Source organism: Pogona vitticeps, chromosome 3 (assembly GCF_051106095.1).
Source record: "Pogona vitticeps strain Pit_001003342236 chromosome 3, PviZW2.1, whole genome shotgun sequence".
NCBI lineage: Eukaryota > Metazoa > Chordata > Lepidosauria > Squamata > Agamidae > Pogona > Pogona vitticeps.
Genome location: NC_135785.1, coordinates 36,802,797 through 36,827,585, shown reverse-complemented (window position 1 = coordinate 36,827,585; position 24,789 = coordinate 36,802,797). Strand labels below are relative to the sequence as shown.

General features: G+C 43.8%; 1 protein-coding gene and 1 long non-coding RNA gene across 3 annotated transcripts in view; one reads left to right on the top strand and one right to left on the bottom strand.

The window, feature by feature from the left end:
* The window catches only part of PAX3 (paired box 3), a 130,218-nt gene extending 107,769 nt beyond the window's left edge, over window positions 1-22,449 (bottom strand). Inside the window, exons 1-4 of one of the 2 annotated variants that reach the window (XM_020795492.3) lie at window positions 22,040-22,449; window positions 19,248-19,483; window positions 16,154-16,283; window positions 13,422-13,556 (exon numbers count right to left, since the gene is read on the bottom strand). In XM_020795492.3, coding sequence (XP_020651151.1) covers window positions 13,422-13,556; window positions 16,154-16,283; window positions 19,248-19,483; window positions 22,040-22,124 — 586 coding nt within the window. In that variant the 5' untranslated portion in view covers window positions 22,125-22,449. The remainder of the gene's footprint in view (window positions 1-13,421; window positions 13,557-16,153; window positions 16,284-19,247; window positions 19,484-22,039) is intronic. The other variant, XM_020795494.3, reaches the window with a different exon arrangement.
* On the top strand, window positions 14,743-16,306 carry LOC144587824 (uncharacterized). The gene is made up of 2 exons (XR_013542992.1): window positions 14,743-15,106; window positions 15,992-16,306. It is a non-coding gene; the product is annotated as an uncharacterized LOC144587824 (long non-coding RNA).
* Window positions 22,450-24,789: the final 2,340 nt, after the last annotated feature.

The window sequence follows — 24,789 nt, the reverse complement described above, 5'->3', positions numbered from 1 at the left end:
CCTTGATATTAAGTGACCTACTAGGCATCTATATCCTAAGTAAATTGAATATAAATTAAATAATTTTATACATACATGTCTGTGTATGTGTGTGTCTGTGTGTGCGCATAATTACATTGAAATACTGACATTACTGGAAACCCATTGCAAAAAATGAAAGATGTGTACACCGAACCAGTTTAATTTGAAAGATCCCCACAGGCAAAGTGGTCATTAATCCATAGAGGGTTAAAGACACAAAGGATTTTCCAGGGCAGATAAATTGAAATGACCCTGCTTTGATCTCAGGAGTTACAATAGATGGTGAAAGGGAGGACAGAGAAGGCTATTCCCATGTTACCTGCAGCTGTAATATCACCAGAATTGTACTTCATCAATATTGAGCAGAAATGTGGAAAATATTCCAGATTTTAATTCCTACAAGTAGAACAACGGAGGAGCATGCAGGAAAAGATATCCGGCTGGCTGCTTAATTCTTGTTTACTGCCTCTTTAGTTACAGGTGCAAATGCTGAATGTTTCTGAAAACTTTTATTTGCCTAGAATCAACATCTAGCCAATGAGAGAGGGGGTCTATCTTGATCGGCTTTCAATTAAACATGTACTGTATCTGAATTAGCCCTTTTGAAATGTAAGCTTATTTAGTAATATTTTCTCGTTTAGCTTGCGTTATTCAGATATATTTCCTCTATCTCATGGATTCTGAAATTGAATCAGGGAAACAGTATTTGAAAGGGGTTGTCATCGTTTAGTCGTTTAGTTGTGTCCGGCTCTTCGTGACCCCATGGACCAGAGCACGCCAGGCCCTCCTATCTTCCACTGCCTCCCGGAGTACCTCAGGGCAAAGAAGGAAAAGAGGGTTGGACCACAGGCTGTTAAATAAAGACTCACAGTGAAACTGCCTTGTTTCTGTGCTTACAAAATGATCCCTGAATTTGGCAAGCAAGCTCAAACTATTGCAAATTGGATCGTTTGTCTGCTTAGCCCTTTATATTTGTACTGTGCAATAGAAGGTGACATTTTGCAATGAAAAGGCTACGTTGACAAGATTGCTGTTGATTTATTGCTGCGTGTTTCAGTCAATTTCTTCTTAAATTAACCAGTGAGTACTTTGTAGTTCTGCTTCATTTCCCCATTGCTGTTTTATAAACTACCCCTGGGGAGAGCCTCATCATGATCTATCAAGCTCAACCTCCCTTGATCTTTTCTCCCCAAACAGATTACAACATTAAACATGAGTCTAAATTTAATCTTAGGCAAATGGCACCTTTGCTAAATATTAAACCTTTGAGGCCTAGGAAAAGTTTTATTCCATATCATCTCAGGAGAGGGGGGGATTTTTTTTCTTTTAGTGTGTGATAAATTTGATGCAAAAATATCTAAAACAATGCAGCTTTATCCTGTGTACTTTCAAAATGACAGAATAAGAGCTTACAAAAGATGGCAACAAATGCACGTAACACGTCATCCCACACATTAGACTGCCACAAAATTAGGTTTGCCATGGCGATTTGCAGCCACTTCTAGCTCTACTTTAGAGATGAGTGAGAATTTTATTTCAGTCTCTTATTTTTAATAGGAATGTCCTAATATTTCAGGGGCAAAGAAATTGCAGATTTGGAAATCAGCTTGTACTTTCTACAATTTCTACACCTGAAAATGACAAATGCAGTTTACTTCAAAGTCTTAACCTGTCAGACTCCCTCACAGAGCTGTTGTGAGGAAAAGGTGAGGGGGAGGAGGGCCATATATGCTGCCTTGGGCTTACCAGAGGAAGAGCCGGATATAAAAAGTAACAGACAAACAAACACATAGAAACTTTAAAGGCTTAACATTGATTTCTTCTATATTCAGCCATGTTAGAGCTGCATTAGGATTGCCATCTCTCAGGCTTCCTAAGCATCAGGAAGTCTCTACAATGAAAGTGCTACAGCAGGGAAAGCCTTTGTACCTCATTTTCTTAATTTTAATTAACTGACTAAATAATTATTATTCCGCCTTTGTCCCTTGCAGGATCTAAGGCAGCTTAAAATCCAAAGTTAAAAATCAGGTACAGGAAAAACAGGAGGGGAAAAGGGAAATTACAGCATGGATATATAGATAATAATATTTTAATAGTTATGAAATACACTAAAACAGTATGGGGATAGGAAGAAATAAGATTGCCACTTCATAATTGCTACCCTATCAATGGATTACATAAAACTGGCTGTCAGAACAGAAAAAGGAACTATTCCACTCCCAGCAGGATAGTTTTCTTCCAGTGGCAGTAAGTTCTTCCATGATAATAATAATAATAAGAAAGAATTAATGACAACCTGGGGTCTGGTTTGTAAATGCTAGTTCTGATTCTCATTTCAACAAAAAAAATTATGTGCTTTAATAAACCTAAACATATTTTTTTAAAAAAAACCCTGCCTCGCAACCTAAAACTGAACCATCTGATCAGCCCTCTTCCCTGGACAGCCCCTAGATCATGTGCAACCACTTCAAAGTTGGCGTATCAAGTCAGTAATTGTAATGTTGCTTCAAAATATTTAAGCAAGAGGCTGTCAGTCGCGTGTCCCGTTTATAGTCAGCATCTGCCCTCTAATTCCATTAGACTACAAAGCAAAAATGTTTCCTAAAACTTGCAAACAGGAAAAGCATCACCCAACTAGAAAGGCAGCAACTAGAGGCAGCATCAGCTCAACTTTTTAGTTACTGAGCGGGGGAGTTTTTGTGTTCACATCTTTCTTTTCTCAGTGCTTCACACAGTCCCCCCCCAACACACACACACACACACACACACTTCAAAATAGGGGTGGCTGTAGAAATTGCACTACTGTGAGCCTCAGGCAAAGAAGAAAATAAAGAGAGGGGAGGGGAAGCCTTGGCCAAGATGAAAGTGAGAGAGAAAGAAAGGAGGCAATTTAAGTCTGTTCCAGCCTGAATTGCTCTCTCACCGAAGCCAAGGGTAGAAGGGTTGGGATGAGTAGAGTTCTTTGGAATAGTGCATATGACTGGGGAACAATTCATTGTGACCATGCCTGCAGGGCCAATTCCGCTGGGCCGGAGAACAGAGAGTGCCATTCAAAAGCTCAAGCAGGAGGAGTCATCCGATGCAACAGTAGGAGCAACTGCAGTGTCTCCCAAGCGCATGGTTTGGAACAGAGCTATAAGAAGAATGACAAAAGATTGCAACCTTCCCCCACCCCGCACCCCACCTCATTTGACCAGAGTCACCCTTTCTGGCTAAAACGTTTGTTTCTTTAACAAACTTGGCAACAGCAGAAGGGAGATTCCCCACTTGAAGCCAAAACAACATAGAGTCGAAGCCACGGTCACCCAGCATATTTTTATTAGTGGCCTATAAAGGTATTGCCTCTTCTTGCATTGCAGCATATTTGTGTGCATTGTGACACAATACCCCCACATTATGTTGTTTTAATCAGGACAGAGGCTTGTCTGCAGGTTGCAGCCTCCATGAAATTGTGAGAAAGGTATTTGTGAATGTCAGAAAAATAGATTTGGTCTCAGGATGGTCCTCCTTCCAGAATACTGAAAACTTCTGGAATTATTTTGGAATCTTTGTAGTACAACAGTAATGGAGAAACAAATGCATAAGTAGTATCATATTCACCGTAATGCCTGCACATCATCTTCCCCTCCTCCTCAGTCACACTGTTCCCAAGACCATACAGTTTCAACCTTTTCTAAGCAACTCGTTATAAACATGACAGAGATATAGGACAAATCAGGATTGCATAAGTTGTATAAAGCATCTTATAAGGTGGTGTGTGAAGAATTTTCAGTCTGTGGCCCCCTTCAAATGTGTCAGGGCCCTTAAAGAGCAGGCCGGGTAGGTGGGGTTCGTCAGCCATGGAAAGTAGCCCATCTAGGAGAAGGAAAACTCCGATTTCAAACCTCCACTGCCTTGTGGTTATATCCACTCATGGAAAAGGCTTCAGGAGTTAACCTAGAGACAAAATCCAGAGCTGGAGTCCCGAAGGCAGCTCGTGTCGTTCTGCCAACTCCTGCGACGTTGCTGGAACCAGTTGTATTGGCTCTTGCCTTTCCATTGGACCATTTCAGCAATGTGGAGAGGGGGGATCTGCTGCTTGGGTAACAGCCTATCCTCCATATTACCTTACCCAGGCTTCATGCTCTGGAGAGGACACTCCTCGATTCAGAGCATATTACCATAGTCTCTCGAGACTGAAGGATGCCTATGCCTCAGAGGCCATATGGCCCCATTGAAAATGGCTGACCTAGATATATCTATGGGATTGTGCAGGTCACAATAGAACAAGCCCAGTGAATCAGTGGGGGTTTGGTGAGTCAACTGCTCTGTAAATCCCATTGATGCAAATGAGCCTACTCTACTTGTGGCTTTAATTAGGTCCCTTTGAGTCCATGGAATTTATGGAAGAGTTGAGTCGCTCGATCCCTGCTGATTCAATTTGTTGCTTAGTCTGCTACACTGAGCAACAGGATTTCAGCCACTCTGGGCTAATTTCAACATTGAGACAGGCTGAAATTACAATACTTAGAATACCATATTGTAATAATATGGTGAGTACTTAATTGCAGTTTATTCTAAAATAATTCCATTACGTGTAAAGATAGGGCCTGCCCTATTATTAATGGGGAAGCCACCACATTCTGTTTAATGATATGTCCTAGCCTCAGAAAGCAGCTATATGTGATATGCTGCTACCTGCCCTGTGCCATGAATTAGGAGTGATACCATCCTACTCTTCTTGTTCACGTAAGATTCAGCTGCCAGTCCAGCCCCTTTCTGTGCATGTGGAGGATGTGGAGGAAGGATATTTCACCTCTGGCAGCAAACTATGATTAGTGCAATAGAAAGGCCTGACAGCACACAAACATCACCCAAGAGCAGAAGTCCTTCCCATCCATTATCATCCAGCCAATCTGGCCATGATTGGGCAGCAAGAATCCACAAGTTTGGTATTACTCATGTACTGCCAGGCCCTTCAATGTTACCACAGCAGTGTAAGATGAATGGTCTCCTGTGCTGTTGGCTTGGAAATTAAAGTCTAAAAGAGTAAGCTTTCTGTTCCTCGCCTTAAACAACCAGCTATTCAATATATCGTGTTAAAGGGACCACATCTTCCAGATTTTTAGCATGTAATGTAACTACTTCCAGCAAAAGCACTGCAAGCAATAAACTGGGACAAAAGCTGCCATGGAGTAGAGCTAGTGGAGCTCATGCTTAGAAGGCAGGCCTCCTGTTAGGCAGCCAAAGACTATTTACTGCATGTACTGTCCACTGGGTAGTGTGCACAGTCACTACATCTGGCATCACCAGTCTTAAACTGAGACCCTAAACAAACTGGATTATCTATGAATCAAAGTCTTGTTGTTTAGCCAGAAGCTAGAACAATTTGGAAATGCATTTCATATTCTGTGAAAGGAAATATAGAAGATCTTCCAAAAAGCAGTTCAGCCAGAAATACAAGGCAACTTGAGAAGGCTTAGTAGCTTGACTAGAAATCATCAAAATCTAGAAAAGATGGTCTTGAGATTTGAAAAGAAAACAAAATCAACAAACTCTGTTCTTTAAGCACATGTCAATAAGGCACTCTGAAATGTGTGAGAATTTTTAAAATACTGTAATTATACCATGGTGCAACCTTGATAAACTTAACATCATATGGTACTTCTATACTTTCCTACTCAGAGGTTTTTACACACAGCTATTCGGAAGCCTCTTCAGTCCATCAAAGCTTACCCTCCAGCAATAAGGGAACCTCCTATAATTGAGAATGAATATTTTGGACTCAATTCTTTTTTGTTTCCCATTCACATCCTCTTCTGAATGCTACTTATAGCAAGTAGAAAGACAGTTCTGCTAAAACCGGGGAGAGGGGGCTGTTCCTATGTCCTTAGGGTTATTTCTCAATCCAATTCATGGAACCTTGCCTTTCTTTTGCTCTTGTGATTAATGTTTTTATTGGAGTCCATTCTAACACACTAAGGCAAAAAAGAATGGTTCAGCAAATTTGTATTGAATTCCTATGCATGCCAATTCATGAAAAAAAAATCTGGTGGGACCTACTCAAGATCACATGTGTTCCCAGGTGCAGCTCTTTTTGTTTATGTGTGAAAGAAGTTTTTCTTTCAAAACTCAAGACCGGCAAGGCAGAAGTAAAGCTGGAGACTTTACATTGGATCAAGTGAAATGGAATGGAGGAAAATACTAGTCTATGCATTAAAAGTAAATATCTAGTCTCTACATAGTTTTGCAATGGCCCTCTGCCCTTCCAAGGGCATCTCTTAGACCAGTGGTTCCCCACCTTGAGTCTCCAGATGTTCTTGGACATCCAGAAGTCCTGATCAGCAGAGCTAGTGGTAAAGGCTTCTGGGCATTTTAGTCCAAGAACATCTGGGGACTGAAGGTTGGGAACCACTGTCTTAGATGGTAGCATACAACTGTTAAACAGAAGGTGGAATGCCATGATATAACGATTGTGATCCATCTATGAAAGCAAGCAGGAAGACTATCCATAATTGAGGATTAAAAGCATATATTTATTGAACACTCTTGTATTTTATCCCTTTTCCAAGAATTTCATGATGCATTTCATATTATCTCCATAACAGCCCTGGAAGGTAGGTCAGGCTAGGTAATCCTGACTTATCTAAACAGACAAGTAAGAGACTTTCTGTATCAAAATAAAATTGATCGGTGCAGCCATTAGAATATATCAGATTTCGAAGAAGAAGAAATAGTTATTTATTCTTACGACATCAATCATACTTCCAACTTTCTTTACTGAGCCACTAGTTTCTTGCGTTTCAAGCAAGATTCAACCAGAGATTCAAAAAATGCAAACAACTAATTCAGTGAAGAGTGCTGGAAAAATCCACTGCTGTGTGGATAAAATACTTCAGCCACTGCACGTTAACAGATAAACATTTTTCACATGCAAGAAAACCATATAATCTGTTTCCATTTTAAATTAACGCATTTCATCTCTAGAGGACTTCATGTCCAAGGCTAAATCAGTAATATGAATGACTGAGTTATGTGTTGCATGGAGATGTCATTTCTGACATTTACCAGATCTAGATGAAAACATTTAGAAATATTGAAAGGCAAGTCTTAGGGTGACTGGCATAGCCACATTTCATGAGCCACCACTGCTAAAAATACTAAAAATAAATCATATTCCTGAACTTTCAGCCACAGAATACATTCAAACTAATGGGGAATGCAATCTCAGACTTTTCTTAATTCAAGATAAATAAAAGCTTGTCTGCGACTCTGTGCACAGTTACCTAGAAGTAAATCCCAGTTTAACAGCACTTCTAAATTAACTCTTCAATATGTTACAACCATATTAAATAGGAGTTTGAAATATAATATTTCCAACACAAGTTCACTGAAACTTTTGAGTATTCAGAAATGGCAATTTATATTGAATATGGTAACAATAGTACTTATTGCTCCATATCTATGGAGATTTAAAGTACAATATCTCTTTGCTAGTTGTAGTTCTTATCAAGAATTAAAGCTACACTTCAAAAAGAAAAAAGGGTGTTTTTTTAGACAAGAATGTCCATTAATTCTACTAAATACAAAATCAACAGGTGGGCCATATCTTTACCGCTTATTTACTCATTAAATTGCCGCCTTGCCTTTCCATTAAAAGGTACCGCTCAAGGTGACTATTAGGATGAACTATAAATTTACAAAATACACCAGGTGTGAATTTCTCTAGAACACCTCATCAGGCTAGATAGCAGCAGGCAAAGGGTTCCGCAGGAAAAAAAGTTAGAAGTCCAAAGGTTTGCTAGGTGTTTTAAGTCATTGAGATCTGCAAAATTAAGACATGGCTTCATGAGTCACAAAGTCACATAAGTATCACAGGCTTTCTGGCCAACACCCCTGGCATGAAGAGAATAGGAAGATTCCTTTTCTCTGTAACCATAAAAACAGCAATTGCATCTGCACAGAGCACACAGGTCTCTCAGACAGCATTTCATTTGCTGATAGTGAAAAAAACAAATAGCAATGTTTCTGATAGTCCTTGCTATTGAACCCAATGATCCTATTTTTAAAAATGGTATTGTTTTTAGTTTGGAATGCCTCTCTCTTTGGGGGTAGGGGATACGCATCATGGAGAAGGAAGGAAGGAAGGAAGGAAGGAAGGAAGGAAGGAAGGAAGGAAGGAAGGAAGGAAGGAAGGAAGGTTGATTGATTGATTGATTGATTGATTGATTGATTGATTGATTGAGTCCAATACTCTTGAAATTTGGCACTGATACCAAAATGCCTCAGGATAACTCAATGGAAAAGCATTTATAACTTCCACCTAAGCCACCTAGAGTGGTCATTCGACTAGATAGGCGGGGCATAAATAAATAAATAAATAAATAAATAAATAAATAAATAAATAAATAAATAAATAAATAAATAAATAAATAAATAAATAAATAAATAAATAAATAAATAAATAAATTTAGATTCAAATCAGTCAAATAAATAGCTGTGCTCGAGATCACAATGTCGCAGGAGTAAAGTAGCGTAAATGCAGCATTACCTTTCAACTAGTTTCTGTTTCACAAGCCCAGATCAAACTCTATAACTAGGAACCATTTCTGAGAATCTTTAGACCATCATTGGTCCAACAAATTTTATTCCACCATGAAGATTTGCTGTGCAGAAATGCATATTCAGTACAAGCGACAAGGCCAACTGATCAGTGATCAATCTGCCTTCAAAAGATTAAAATAAATGGTCAAACCTGCCGACATTGTTTTTCCTCATGCAAATTTGTGCCATTTTCCATAGTTTTAAAAACACTGTGAAGATGCAGCTCTCCTTAAATCCTTCCTAGGCTTCTGGGTGCTCTCCCCCACCCTCCCCCGCCTTTTCCTTTACAATGCAGAGGGATACTATAGGCTTAAAGAATGGTTTCAGTTGTCTCTCCTGAATGGCTGTCGGCATCTCTAGCCGTCTAGAAAGGCTAGAAACATTTTGTAGGTGAAAACAGCCACTTTTTTCCACGGTGGAGAGTCCATAAAACTCCTCTGAGCATTGGCTATTGGGGCTCATTGAATAATTCATCCCTCATTGCAAGCCCATAATGTCTTTTCTGGGCCTATTGTGGAGCCTGTTTTCTCTTCTTTTCTCCTTGAATTATAAAAAGGTTGCCTTCTTTTGTCCACATCAAGCTGCTGCTAGCTGAACCTTTGTCTGGCCAAAGCTAAAGTGTGAGTTTCAATGGACTCTCCCCTCTTTGTTTTCCAAGTTCATCTCCAAGTGTAGATTGTGTATAGAAGGCCTTCTTTGTAAAAGCTGGAAAAGTTGTACAAATGTTTGACCAGCTCATTTGGTACTTTTGTCTCCTGTTCTCCAGGGCCTATGGTGGATGTGCAGGGCAAGCTTGGGAGGAGGGAGAGGAGGAGGAGGGCTAGGGGAACCTCAAACAACAACTCACCCCCGCACTGGCAGCAGAGCCGGTCTGCCGAGGCAGGCAATAAGGTCTTGGAAAACCAAGCCATCCTATCAACAGCAGGCAACGTGAGAAGAGGATTTGTCCATAACTTAGGTGGAACCCCCAACATGGATTTTTGTCTCTAAAGCAGCCCCTCTTGCAAATGAATATCTCTTACACCATGGTCTAAAATGCATTTGCTTGGAAGTCAATCCTAGTGGTTTGAAGAAAAGCAATAAACTTATGTATACTTAAGGTGGAGCAAATCCTGCTGAGGTAGGACTTTACTTCTCAGGAAAGAAAACAAGAAGAATCTAAAAGCCCAAATAGACTCACAACCCTAGACTATTTCTTCATCAAGTTACCGTCTATGTGTAAAAATTTTAAATTACTTCGTAGTATGTCTCTGAAATTCATTAAAATTGCATACTGTATTTACGTGTACCTGCATAGTTGCAAATGTCATGGAACTTCATTGACTTATTCCTCAGCAAACTGTATTAGCCCTCCACTGTATAAACACCTCCCTCTGATTCTCCTAGCTCAGGGGTGAGGGAACTTTTTAACCTTTTACCCCCCAAAAAAAAAAATTATATACACCGACATTACCCCCTTGATTTGAAAGGAAGGAAATCATACATTATTTGAATTCAAAATCTTATTGAATCTATTCAAAATTACTTTGAAAGCTTCAACTTACTTGAAAACTTCAGGTTTTGGAGAAATGATGTTGCTTCATATTGGATATGAGAGCATCAATATTGGGGCTCTGCTCATCCTCATTACCCCCAGGATTTTCATTTTTACCCCATTTGGGGTAATTTCCCCCTGTCCCCCTGACCACTGTCCTAGCTATTGTCAGTATAAACTGAGAAGCTCTGGAAATCAAACTCATGGGAATACTTTGAAAAGGAACAGGCTTTCTCTCGGTGTCTATCTCTACTTCAGAGGTATCCGCACCTAAACCGTAAACAGGTTCCCTTAGATACAAGATCGACTAGCACCGGGAACAAACGGCTTTTCCAGCAGTTCAGTCTCTTACTTTCCTTTATTGACACACTCTCTATTTGACTTGAAGCCCTTGGGGAAAAGGGCAGGATCGCGACCTTCTCTCCAGGACTTCCCCCCCCTCTCTTCACCCCCTCCCCCGTTCCTTTTTATTTAATGACTTCAGCTTGACTAACCCAAAATACTGCGCCGATTTAAGGACACAGAAGGGATGGGACTAAACAGCCCTGGCCACACGATTGAGCAACTGGCCTTTCACAAGGGGTTCAGACAACAAACCTCCCTCTCACCCACCCCTCCCCACCCTCTCCTCCCCCTCCCCTTCCACTGGGAGCCTCTCTGCCCAGATTGCGAACTCTTCACAAGTAAGGTCGGCGGAATACTGAGAGATTCGAAGGCGGGGCTCTGAGGAGAAGGACAAGAGAGGAAAATCCCATCCTTGCCTTCTTCTCGGTCCACCTAAACACGCGTTTTCTGGTAATCATGAAGTTCAAAACTCTGCGTTCCTTCGGTTCGGCTCAGCAGGACGGCAAGCCATTTCTTTACAAAGAGCACGGCCAAGACGTGACTCGATTTTCTCCCGCTTGGCCGTTCAGACAAACAGGACAGAACACACAAGAGGCCGCCGGGCTGATCGACAAGCAAAGCACAACGTGGGGGGGGGGGGGGCTTCGTTATTAGGCCAACTAGAAGGGAAAGGCAGAACCCGATCTACTTATACTTTTCCTGGGCCAATTTTATTACGCCAATCCATAAGTCTATTATGGGACTTGAATTCTGAGCTGAAGGGTCCGCAGGTTTTCTTACCACCACCACCACCTCAAGCCCGCCTGTCCTTTATCTCTTTTTCTTTTCTCCTTAGTGGTCGAGAAAATACACAGAATCGGGTCAGGAATTTCAAACATCCGGGTTTGCTCCACCGATTCTTCTGTTTGGGTTATGTTTCGCTTCTGTCTCTGGGCCAGCTGGCTCGATAGTCGGCGCCGACTGTGGATCTCCCTCCGCTTTACCATCCACGTCTACTTCCTGGTCCCCACGAAACGGCCGTATCCCCAAGGCACCGTGCGCACAGGATCGCTCCCTTTGGGCAAGGTGCCAAGCGTGGGAGCAAAGGACCGCTGAATTCCGGGCGGTATCTCGAGCAATTTTAGGTACATTTACTCGAAAGGTAGTCCCATTACGTTCAATGGGACTGAATCCCAGAAACAAAATGTGTTTAGAATTACTGTCAGCCTCCTTTACGCACAACCCGTCTTGCATCTAAACACAATATCATGCCGGTTCTAAAATACTTAAGGTGGAGAGAAGTGTTTTAAAAAAAATTGGAGCAATCCTACACGTGTCAAATCATTTTCACTGAGTTTTCAGTGAAGCTGAGCTCCAGACTGTGAGATTCGGACTGCAACGCATAGCTTTGTAACAGATTGCACAGACCTTACTGCCTACCACTGCCGGTGGAGAAAGCAGACAAAGAAGTCCTACTAAGTACAAGTAGTCTTCTTCCTTCCATCTCCTGCGATACAGACTAGTTTGGGAATTATTGTAAATTAACTGTGAGCTGAAAGACTGGTGGTAATCTTCAACATACAGTACTTCCCTAGAAGAACCATGGATATAACTCAGTGAAGTCTGCTTCTGAATAAGCCTGCGCAATAGTTAAAGTTAGATTTGCCAGCTTATATTTACACCCCGATCCTGTCTGCTGGGAAGGAAGCCCCAGTGGGCTTCAATAGGGAATCCCCTCTGGTATCCCTTTAGGTCTGCAGCCTGAGGTTCTGAACATCCATGGAGTGCAACGCTGGTCTACGGAACCAAACAGCACCTCAATGGTCTTGCCGCTCCCATCTGCGCCTCTCAAAGCCCATTGACTTCAATGGGACCTGGAAAGCACGTTTTTTTCACACGAGCGCGTTTGTGGCCAACTAATTCTCGTTGGAGATGTTAATAGGCACCGTTTGACTGGACGGTAGAACAGGCCCAGCTTCTTGTTAGGGATGCCCGGCTTTTGTCATCTGCCCGACATACAGAAAATTAGCAAAGGTCGCTATTGCTCAGTTCACATCACAAGCGCAGCCCAGGAAAATCTGTCTCAAATCTGTCGGGAGAAAGCCACGGAAGAGAGAACCAAAAATATTGACCGGACTTGTTGATTGTGGTCTAATATTGAAAGAAAAGCGGGTGACCCTGCTGCCATGGAAAGAAATTCTGTTTACCACCACCTCAGAGTTCAGGGTCTTCCTAGTCTAGGGCAGAGCTTTGCTTCCTTGAGGCCACGGGGAATGATCAAAACAGTCGCAGTTAAAGGGTAATTTCAGCTAAAGCCAAATCCAGGCACCACCGTTTTCTGCCACACTTCCAGAGACACCTGTTTTATCAGGGAGCAGGGAGCCTGCCCTGCCGGTAAAGCGAGATCAGACCGAGACATATGTGCCGAAGGACGAAGACAAGGAATCCTGTCGCTCGTGGCTCCTTGCGTCCACCACAAGCCCCCGCGCAAAGGTCTCACACAAACCCAAGTGGTCATGTTTGCAATCGCAACGGGGCTTAGCCTTCTGCCATCGTCAAGACCATCTGCTCTCCTCCCCAAGCCCTCTTCAAAAGTCCTCCAGCCCCCACCGAGAGCAAGGACAGAGAGAAGACCCACCGACGGTGCCCGTCGGAAGTTCTCCCAGTGAATCTCTTTCTTCTCCCTCCCCTTTGCCCCCACACTCTACTTCTTGCGAACAAATCTAGAGTATCGGCGGCCAGCCTCGCTTGCCCTTCCGGCGCACCCAAACCTGCACCCAGATTTTCCTCGTTAACACGACGGACGGGGCCTCTGAACTAGAGAGCGTCTGCCTTGCCAGCAAGCCAGCCAAGCGCCCTGATCGACCTTCGCCACGTCTTCGCATCGCCCTTAACCAACAGCACGTCAGACTCAGAGGAATTGGGGGGGCGGCGGGGGGGGGGAAGCGTCTCTCTTTACCTCTTTCGCTGAGGATGCCGTCGATGCTGTGCTTGGCTTTCTTCTCGCTTTCTTCCACCTCCTTCCTCTCCAGCTCGGCTTCTTCTTCTTCGCCTTTCCCAAATTTGCTTCTCAAAATGCGGCTGATGGAGCTCACTTTGGAAAGAGCGAGGAAAGAAAAGAAGGAGGGAAAGTCAAGCCCGAGGTGGCCAGTGGCTCTGGACGGCTGTCGGTGCAGAAGCTAGGGGTGGGGATGACGGTGGGGGCGAAGGTCTCCTCACGAGTGGATGTTTGCCTGTGGAAACCGGGGGTTCCTTCTGATCTCTTTTCCGACTCAAAAAATAAAAAATAATAAATTGGGTTGTTGCCCGTACTTGTGGGTAGGACTTTTTATTGCTTTCTATTTATTAATCTGTTGTAATCCGTCCTGATTAATTTTTTTTAAGAGACAGACGGTCTACAACTCCCTTCCCCCCCCAAAAAAAAAATACAGGTCATACACAGTTTAATAATAATAATAATAATAATTCTAAAAGATATGTCCTCTAATTAAGCGGAGGTACTCGGGTTAAAACGTATTCGTACTATCCCCAAAACATGTTTATACGAGAAAGTTGGTATCTTTCTGACTGTATGGTCTTCATGAATTTTCCCAAGAGACACAGCGATCAGGATCCTAAGGGTTTTGCAGCCGGGAGCTCCGTTATTGCGGAGTCGTTTCCAATGCCGTTGAGCCACTTATTCCAAAAAGCACACGGAGCTGAGAGGTACAGTATACTGAAAGAGAGGCATTATTCGAGGTGTTTTGGGAGAAGCGGAAAGCTGAACATTTCCCCTCATCTCCTGGGATTTCATCGCACTGGTTTCAATAGAACTGTATATAGGTCTGCAAAAGTTTCAGTGTGAACATTTATTCACATCCAGAACTTTCATTTACCAAAAACTGATTGCAGGAGAAGGCTGGGAAAAGGGGAGGGGGGGAGAGAGAATAGGGAACGTGGCCATTTAACGCTCCCATTTGTCACCACCCTGCTGGAAAGAGATTATGCATCCTCTATATTTACTGACGCCTTATTCTTCCCAAGCCTCGACGTTCTGGTTTGGGGCTACCAACCGCCAGTCCTTTACCTTCCTTCCCATGGGCAATCAGAGATCCACATCCCAACGAGTTCGAAGTAACGAGAGAGGGCTGGGGGAGAAAACCCCCAAACCCCTAGATATTACCGATCGGGCATTTTCTCCAGATCTGAGCCGGGGGCGGGTGAAGGAAACAAAGAAGGATGTGGAGGAGACACTGGACAGCGCAGTCACAAGTTTGAGGAAACTTCCTTTCCGTTCCCGAGGCAACGTGAGTTTGTTTCTTATAGGTTGTGCCAAGTTTTAAAGCCTTGTTTAGGAAGGAAGGAAGGAAGGAAGGAAGGAAGGAAGGAAGGAAGGAAGGAAGGAAGGAAGGAAATCCCGAACAATTCCCTGCCTGTTAAACAATTCCGTCCTCGGAAAACCCTCTCGGAGCAAAATTAAAAACGATACAGAGAGAGGGCGGGGGAGAGAGAGGACAGAGGGGGGAAGCAATGCCGTCGGACGTTAATTAAAAACAAGCCTTCCCTCGTCCCAACGCGCCCCAGTGGTGGTAAATCGGAATCCCCCGGTTTGAGGAACTCAAGAAAATGACAAGCTCTGAACGATCGCCTGTCTTCTTTTACAAGGTAACACTAGCTCTAGACACAGCCTTCGCTTCTCCTCCCCTGCTCGGTCCCCCCCCCCCTCCCGCCGACGCTGCGCCGTCTCTTTTCCTCTTTCCTTTCATCCGGTGCCTATAAGATAAAACTAGATCTAGCCACACTCATCCGCCACGCCACTCGGGCCCCACCGGGGACCTTAGAAAGCCGCTAGTCTGTCTACAACGTACACGGGCAACCTCGGCATGGATGTTTGATGTCTCGGGTTGAGGACTGCGACGTTTTCTTTCTTTTTTTAAAGGGGTGGGTGGGGAAGCCGCAATCCAGCCAAGAAGACCTTGATTTCAACTCGATTAAGACGCGGGTTGCATCGGGAGGAAAGATCTCGTGGTATGGAAGGACCTAAAAGCCCCCCCCCCCGAGGCTCACTTTTGGCCCCGAAGCCTACAAACTTTCTCTCCAGACCTCGGGAGGGAAGCAAGCCCGTCCCACAGGAAGTTGGGCTCCAAGACTCACATACCAGGGAGTGAGCCGTATGGGATAAAAGGGGCCTTACGTCTGAGTAAAGCGTCAATAGGCTTGCTTCCAGACAAATAGATTTAGGATCAGCCTGTACCAACACACTAACGGGCGGGAGTGGAAATAATGCTGTGGCCAGAATCCTATTGGTAATCCCAACTAGAGTAGCCCGATTGAGTCAATGAGATTTATGTTAAGTGTTTACTTGCCGTCTAAAACTAGATTCAATCGGTGTAATGAGTAGGACTTGGGTAAGTAAGTGCAGTAAGAACGATCTCTAAGCCAGCGCGCCTCTGTCGAAGAGGATGTATATTTGGGGCGGGATATTAACTCCACTTGGAAAGTTCTAGCACAGTCAAACAGATTATTGATTTCACTGCTGTTCATTTCCAGAAAAGGCTGCTGAACACAGATCAGGAATCGATTCCAAATCAAAAGGGCGCAGGATGGTGTGCCGAACCCAAATGCCCTAGATCTAAGGGTTCCCCTTCGGATTTCGTGAAGGAGTTTCGGGTTAGGAAATGAGAACGCGAGAGGTGACGCCGGGAGCCTTACCTGAAGGGACGGTGTTTCTATCACACACGCCGTCCTTCAACAACTTGTCTCGTATCTCCCAGCTAAACATGCCGGCGTTCTCTCGCTTGTATTCCTCGATTTTCTTCTCGACATCCGGCGTCGTCACCTGCTTTAATAAAAACGAGCCAGAAAGGAACAGAAGTTTGTACGGGTTTTTATTTTTTGAGGGGGGGTAAGCGAGGAGGAGAGAAAGTGCGGGGGGGGGAGAAACGAAATGGCAAGTGAAGAACAAGGGAAAGGGAACTAAAACTGAGGGTTCCTCAAATCTGGAGCGCATTAGGAAGTGAATCGCTTCGGGTTGGTGCTGTTGAAAGTCAGGACAAAATCCAGCATCCTGTCTGAAGGACGCTTCATCTCATCAGCTTTTCAACTAGACCCTTGGGGTGTCAGCTTGACGTAAAACAGCTGAGGCAAGGATATGAAATGACGGGGACACGAGCTTTTCAAATTAACACCACTCTTCCCTAAACCTGTGACCACGGGGGTGGGAGAGAGGAATAAAGGATCGGGATCCTGGATATACACGGATAAGCCTAACCTGCGAGAGATACACATTGCGATCAGAGTAAAATACAGGAGACTCAACAGGCTGACAAAAAGGGGTCAAGTAAGAAGGCGAATGGCACCCCCGCCCGCTCCGCCCTCAATAAAGGGCCCAATGACATCAACCGGACCTCTTCTACAACATCCCCCCCCAAAAAAAAAGTATGAGAGGGAAAAATAAAAACAACTTCCCAGCAGCTGAGCGGGAGAAGGAAGAACCAACGTGTACGGGGAAGAATACTGGATGACAAAAGAAAAGTGTCGTAAAAGAATTTCAAAAGTTCATTGGAAAGCCTTCCAAACAACAAACCCCGAAAGACAATCCTTTGAAAATCAACGGCAAGAAATTACATGGGATGTCTCCCCTTCCAAACCCGGGGAAATCAGAATAATCTGATTGCCCTCAATTACAAAACCTTTCATGGAGTGGGAAAAAATTTCCCCCTTCCGTGGAAAAATAAAACAAAATCCTGACTTTTAGTTTAAGAATTCCCAGAAAACAGAGAGGTGATATAAAATGGTATATTTTCGTCTTTAACATTTCAAATAAGCAAATCCGTTTGGTCTTTAAGCTAAATCATAAAATGACGGGGGGGGGAATGTCAGAAAAAATGGAATTGAAGATGTATTTATTAAAAAGCCTGGAATGTTATAGGACATATTAAAATAAACAAATAAAAATGTTCGACTGTAATCTGGAGAGGTGGTTCAGTATTTTTCTGCATTAACAATTTGCGTATAATAGGCCGATTCGGAGATATCCAACAAGTACTATGTGTAGCTGTGGTTCTTTCTTGATTAGTAACAGAGGGTTGCACAATTCAAAATCATGGACGCATATGAAATATAGGCAAAATCAAACACACAGGGAGATACAGAACCAACCAGAAGCCTTGCACTGGAAGAGCACCGAACCCTCCCCCCTCCCCCCCCCCCCGGACGACCCGCTGGACTTTCTTCACAACTTCTGAAGGGCTGGCCGCTTCTGATCAACAATAGTCTGATTGTCTTGACATTTTAATTGTTCTTTATTGCTAGATTGCTATATTTTAAATTGGTATATTTCATGTAGCTTTGGTGTAAGATACGGAATAAAGAAGAGATCGCTCCACTCCAGAGCATATGTGCTTGAAAGCAGACCAGTTAATTTCTGTGCGATCTACTTTCCACAAAATCTGCTTAGGGCAAGATTTGACAGAAACCGGATAGAAAGGGCGCAGACCACAGAGGCTGGCCAAGGGCCCGGGTCCATTTCCATTAGCGGTATGATCTAAAATCAACTACATGCTACATTTATTGACACATCTATTCCAAGGCCATTGTAGACCTACTGATCCCTATCTTCTTTGTATAAGATTCTTCCTTCCCCCCCCCCCCGCCGCCGCCCCAAGTTAAGTGGCTTCGAACCAGTCACAATGTACTGGTTCTGGGCTATAAATGCTCCCTCATCAGTGTCGTCTGGAAGTTAAGGTGTCTAACTATTGTCTAAGAGCTACTCCTCCTTTTGAAGAACCAGACTTGCCTGGAATACAATTTCAGGGATATTCCGGTGGGGAAAAAAGTTAAATCAGGAATACTTTGGGGGCTAGAGATTCAAACGTGTTCCAGCATATACCCACTTTGCTGGGAGTGAGCCTCCTTAAACTCAGTGGAGCTCTCTTCCGAAAAGAAGGCTTGCTCGATAGACTCGCGCTGTGAATTCTTATGGCGGGCAGAAAAAACTCGGCCGTGTTTGGGATCGGCAGGAGAGGCTAATCAACACCAGTCTCGCTCCGGATTGGGAGGGGGAAGGGATGGACGTAAAAGCGGACTAAGAAGAAGGGGTTCTTCCACCAAGCCACCAGAAGCCATGCATTCAGAGCGGAGTTGGGGAAGACCCGGGACTCCTCTGTTGTCTCTTTCCTCTTTGGCAACAGGGATGAAAGGCCAATCTTAGGCATGTCTAGCTATGGATCAGGGAGCAAAGGTTACACGATTCAGCATGTAACTTTTGCAAATGCTATTCTGTGGCTGGAGACGTGTGCATGTAGAGGCATGCATGCTTGCGGTTGGAGATGAGAAACAGGATGCATTTGATACTGGGCTTTGGAAGTGCAGGAGCGTCTATTGAGCTTCTCTCTGTCCCATCTAGCTTTCTTCTCCACACATTTCATCAAAATCTGCATGCTTTTCTTTACAGTATGTTTCAACTGCTCCTGTTCAAGTGACTGTTTCTCCAAACCCTCCAGAAACCTCCACTGAAAGTGGCGGGGAAAGGAGAGAGAGCTTACTAAGTGCACAGCTAGGGAGACACATTTTGGACAACAGTTCCCAGAATCCCCCAGCCTGCATGGCTAGTGCTGGCTGAAGGATTCTGAAAGCTGGCATCCAGCAAAATAACTTTTCCCAACTCTTTTCTTCTTCGCCTTCTTTCCCTCAGGGCATTAGAAAAACCGGATTGAGAATAAATTCGCCAGATTTGTGGCCCCAAACTGCCCTGCTTGTTTCCCCTTTCTTGATCCCTTGGCACCATAACCCCCTTCCTCCTCACCTTGGGCTTGCTGCCTCCGATGGCCCCGGGCCGGATGGAGCCGGTCTCCTGGTACCTGCAGAGGATCTTGGAAACGCAGCCGTGCGACACTCGCAGCTGGCGAGAGATGACGCAGGGTCGGATGCCGTGGTGGGCCATCTCCACGATCTTGTGGCGGATATGGTTGGGCAGAGGACGCCCATTGATGAAAACGCCCCCCAGCTGATTGACTCGGCCTTGGCCCAGGGGAGTCGACACTAGGAGGAGAGGAGACAAAAACAGTGTGAGAGGAAAATGGTTCGAGACCATCCAGGTATCCAGACCCTTGCCTTCACATCGACATATACCACACACGACACAAAGGGACACGAGTATACTAGACCCTGTTTGGACTCCTCAGATGATTAGGGGATCCCCTTTAGTTTAGCTTTTTCCTGGCACTTCAAAAGTGTGCCTTAAAGATCCCTTAGCTTTGTTCCGTGGCTTCCTGAAGCCATTAAGAGACTGTTGGCAGTCATGCCAACACCGGGATGCTAGCAAAAGTGTGGACTTCGGTCCCTCCTTGGTGCAGAGTTCTGGATGCAGTGGGGATTTTGAACCATCTAAAATTCTCTGGTTAAGGGAACAGATACTCATTCTGATACTGAGCAGGAAAAAAAGCTATGGCCTTCAGCAAAAACTTCTTCCCATGTAAAAGTGTGTGGAGTTTTAGCCGAATAAGTCTTTCGGTCTTCGATTTCTGACCTACCAGGGCTTCGAACTCCGCAATACAGCACGAGTTTGGCAACAGGGCGTCCTTTGCTGCCACAGACCGTTGCATGTTTTATACAGTATTTTGTTCTTCCTCCCCAACACAGAAGGAAAATGTCAAGTTTTGGCAAGGGCTTCTATGTAACTGAAGCCTTCTCATCCCCTTTCTCCCTGAAAATAAGATGGGGTAAGAATTCCTGAGTTAAACACACACAGACAGACAGACAGACAGACAGACACACACACACACACACACACACACACACACGATATTCAGATCCAGGTGGGAAAATATGAGAAACAGCAAACAGTAACAATGTGCGATGCTTTACCCGATTTATAACTACCCTGCATTGTATTAATTTGTTCTATCCCCTTTCTTGTTTATCTCAAGGAAGAGGGGAGCCACTGTGGACATTTTTAAACTAGTTGTAAAAATCCGTAATATTTTAAATAAACTATAAATCGAATTGAGATTTAACCGCGTTTAGAGTAAACCCGCTGAAAACAAGGGAACAAGTTAGTGAGGACTGACTTAAGCCCTATTGATTTCAGTGGCCCTGTATTAAATTCATTAAATCAGGATTAAACCCCCTGTTGTTTTTAAACAACTTTTAAAATGTTTTAGTCTGTAGGGTGTTTAACTTGTGGGAATAAAGCTAAGTAATGGTAAGTTACAAGGATCTGGAGAAGGAGTAATGCTGAGAACGATATAGAATCATGTTTGTGTTTTGAGTTGAAGAATTGATCCAGAAAGGTGTGCTTTGTGTGTGTGTGTTGCGTTTTCCTTCTCATAATGTCCCTCCTCTTAATACACACTGAAATTAACCCTAAAGCCATTTGGATAATTTAGTTCACTTTGCTCTCCCATTTGTAACTTTCCCACCAGCTGACTGAGATGTTGCCACATGCCTTCCCATGTGAGTAAATAATTAGAAATCGTCTGATTAAAGAAAAGCTCCACCTGTTTCTTTCCTCTTTCTTATGAGGGTGGGGGAAAAGAAAAGCAAAACTTTATTACTTTGGTCGGTTTTGATAAACGAGCAAAAAGAATTTCAGAAATGTCCTTGAAAACTTTCCTTAGGATTAAAGAAATTAAAAAGCAACCGTCAACAAATTAAGAGCGTCTGCATGAATTTTCCTATCTGCGGCTGAGCCTTGTCGGCCTGCTTTCGATTATTTATAAAGTATTAGACCAAAGAGATAGAAGGAAATAGAGGAGAAAAGTGTGCCGAACAACAAGTTGTTTTCAATCAGTTGCTCCATATGAACGTCTATCTATTTTTGTTACGGTGTGGCAGCGGTGGTAGTAGCAGTACTGAATTAAAGACTGCCAGGTTAATTATGGTAGAATTAGCAGTAATAACGGTAACTTGCCATCGAGCAAGATAAAATCAAATAAAAGTGCTGGTCCTGTGAAACCTCCCTCAGGCGAAGAGGTTTTCGGACGCAATTAGAAACTGGGGATCCTTATTCCTACGTTGAAGTTGGCTCTTTTGACTGGTCCACCTGCAAAGGTACAGTTATCCACGGACATGCACGTTCGCTCGTAATTTCACTGCTGTCAAGGGAAATTGACATACACAGTAAAAATGAGAATTGACTGATGTGGCTACTGATGTGATGTCTACTGCTCAGCTTTCTATTTTCTCCAGAGACTTTCTTAGTTTCTTCTCTCTTTACTCGCCTCTATAAAAAAGTTAGATACTGTACAAATATTTATAATTTGGGGACATATTGGGGGGGTTGCATGGTGCTCTTCTCTGTGTTGAGACAAGCCTGTATCAAAATCCAAAATACCCTTACTTGGACAGGGGTATCAGTTTATCCCGAGTAAGTGTGCATACAATTGTGGCTTTAATCTTCTTGCTTGTTGACTCCCTGGTCGTGTGAGTGTCAATTGAGAGGTTCCTTACTACTCTACTCACCGCACAAGTTCTCCATCCACACACACATGTCAGCGGTCTCGCTCCTTAACAGTAAGCGACAATTGTCCCTCCTCCCCCCCCCAAAAAAAATCCCACCCGCCGCCCCGACCCCCTTCTCTTGCTCCACGGCCTTACCTTCTAATGGGAACCCGCTGCGAGGATAATTCTGTCCGGGAGCTGGTCGCATCATCCTCGGGACAGCTCCACCCAGACTTGTCATTTCGGACGCAGCTTGACTTTCTTGCGATGTATTATATCCAGGTATAAGGAAAAAAGCAGAGGTCACAAAGCAGAGCAACTTAGAGCTAAAAGATCTTCAGGGAAGAAAGTGAGGAGTTGGAATGTTGTGTGTGGGAGGGGTGTTTGTTTTTCTCGGGGGGGAAAACGGGATTTTAAAGAAAAGGAAAGCAGAAGGAGGGGATTAGACGATAGGAAGGGGGCGGGAGGATCGCTTCGCTTTTTCTGTTTGTCAATAAAGCTTAAGAGCTCAAAGCAAAGATGTGGAGCGCAGAGAGAGAGAGGAGCGAGAAAGAAAGGAAGGGAAGGAGAAAGTTTTGCGCGACTGGCCGCCGCTTCAACCCCTGCGAGGAGCGAGATCCGCGAGCCGCCGGCCCCCTGCCCCCCCCCCCCGGGACGCGCTCACTCGGACAGGACCTGGGCTTGAGTGGCAGGAATGATGTCTTCCTGTTGTGGATACGGAGTGAAAGGAAACTCGGCTCGGGAGTATTTATTAGTTCTTTCACTCCAAGCTTCCCCAGGATCTCTGCGCCGCGATTGGCCAGGCGGCAGACTGTCCCGTCTGGAGTAGCCGGGCGCTGATTGGACGAAAGCGCCAACTTTCTCTTCTCATCATTACAATCGAACCCGGGCGCTTTTGCCCGGGGAGGAGGGCGACCCGGCGCTCCTCTCTCTCTCTCTCTCTCTCTCTCGTCACTGGATCAAGTGTGTTTTCTTTCAGAAAATGCCCGAGCAGGAGAAAAAGCAGGAGGGGGCAAGGGAGAGGGGAAACGGTGAGAGTGGGGTCGGGGTGGAAGAAAGGAGCACAGTCCATGCTTCGCCCTCCTCCTCTTCTTTATTTTTTCTCCTTGTTTCTTTTTTACAGTTTCTTTTGGCACAAGGCCGCTGTGTGTGGGGGGGGGGGGGGTTACGCTGAGGAAGGCAGCATCCCCTTGCGTGGTTTGAAGTCAGTGTCTTTTTTGCTTCTCTCTCTCTCACACACACACACAGAGAGAGAGAGACAGACAGACAGACAGACAGACAGACAGACAAATAGAGGCTACCTTTTTTCTTTCTTTGCTGGGAGGTTACAAGCATGCAAGCTGTATCTGTGCGCCTGGGAGAAATTAAAAAGGAGAATTTCGGAAACTTCTTTTCTTGAGACGTGCCTTTGTCTTTCTGGCTCCAGTGAGATTCTCCCGGGCGTGGATCTGGCCTCCAGCAGAACTCTCTGTACCTCCATTGCTACCTTTCTGTTTTTGAACTTTCCAAAACTTTTAAGTTGCGTGGGAATGGAATAAACCTTTGGTGCAGGCAGGTTTCTTTTAGGGAAGACAGCAACAAGTAGGACCACAAGATCCCAAGGAATCTGGGGAAAGTGTCCCTGCCTGCTTTAAAAATTGAAAAGAGACCGGCAGAGCCCTTTAGAGTCGTGTTTCTGTCACCTTGTTTTTCTATCTTTTTCCTTCTCCGTATATTTGGTGCATATACAGCTCTCATATATATGTTTGCTAAAGTGAACTTTGCTAAGAAGCCGTTCCTCCCAGGAATTTATTGTAGCATTGAAACTAAACTGCTGGGGAGAGGGTGGGGGAATAAAAGGTTTTTTAAAAGAAAGAAAGAAAGAAAGAAAAAAGAGAGAGAAAAGAAAAGACTGACTAGGAGCTGAAGTGACCACAGCAGGATATGACGCCAGGAGTGTTGTAAAGACTGTCTGTCTTTAAAGAAGGTACTATTGTGCGTGTCCTTTTATTTATAACTTGGTAAGTGCCAGCAAACTCTCCTCCTTTACACTCTGAAGTGCCAGCCCGGCTTTCCACAGTGGCCTTTTTTATTTGTAATAGTCTATTCAGTAGCTGTCACTCTCAAGCCTCAAGTTATTCAGGACCTTAATCAATCAAAGGGATGAGAATCATTCAGGTTTTTTCCTCCCTCTTTGAAATAAAAGGAACAATAAGATTTAGACTTACGTCTCTTCCCCCTCCCTCAAGTTATGATATGTTTTGGAATTATTATTCTATTTAAAAAAAACAACAACACCCTATATTTGCTGAGTATTTTGTCTTGTGGAGATGAAAGAAACCTAAATAAAGGAACAACAAGTTTGCATCTTTAAAATGGAATTCTACTCCACTCTCCCCCCTCCCATACACAAACAACGTGGTAGTGATAACTGAAAGGAATTTCATGTGCAAAAGAAATTCAGCACAGCAAGGCCTTTTTTGATAACTACTCAGGCCACTACAATGTAACTGCAGATATTATACTTTAGTACATGCATATACTTGAATATGTGTGGGAAAGTTTTCCTTTAAAAAAAAACTATTTCTGTTTTTGCTAGATCCTGGTTAACTTTCTCCCCACTGAGGCATATCATCATAGAAAACAAATCAAAAGATAAACAAGCAGAACCTTATTTTAACTATATTGGGACGAAAGCTGTATAATATGTGCGTGTGTTTGGTATATTATATTACAAAGAGTTAACGAGGCCCTGAAGGACATAGAGATGGCATTTGCAGGAACAAAATGTGGCTGTAAAGACAATAAATAGGGTTTTTTAAAAAACAAAATATTTATTGGAGCCAACAGTTTATTTTCTCACAGATGTCCTGAGAAAACTAACCGGATCTGGAAAACACATTAGAACAGAATAATATTTGCTTCTC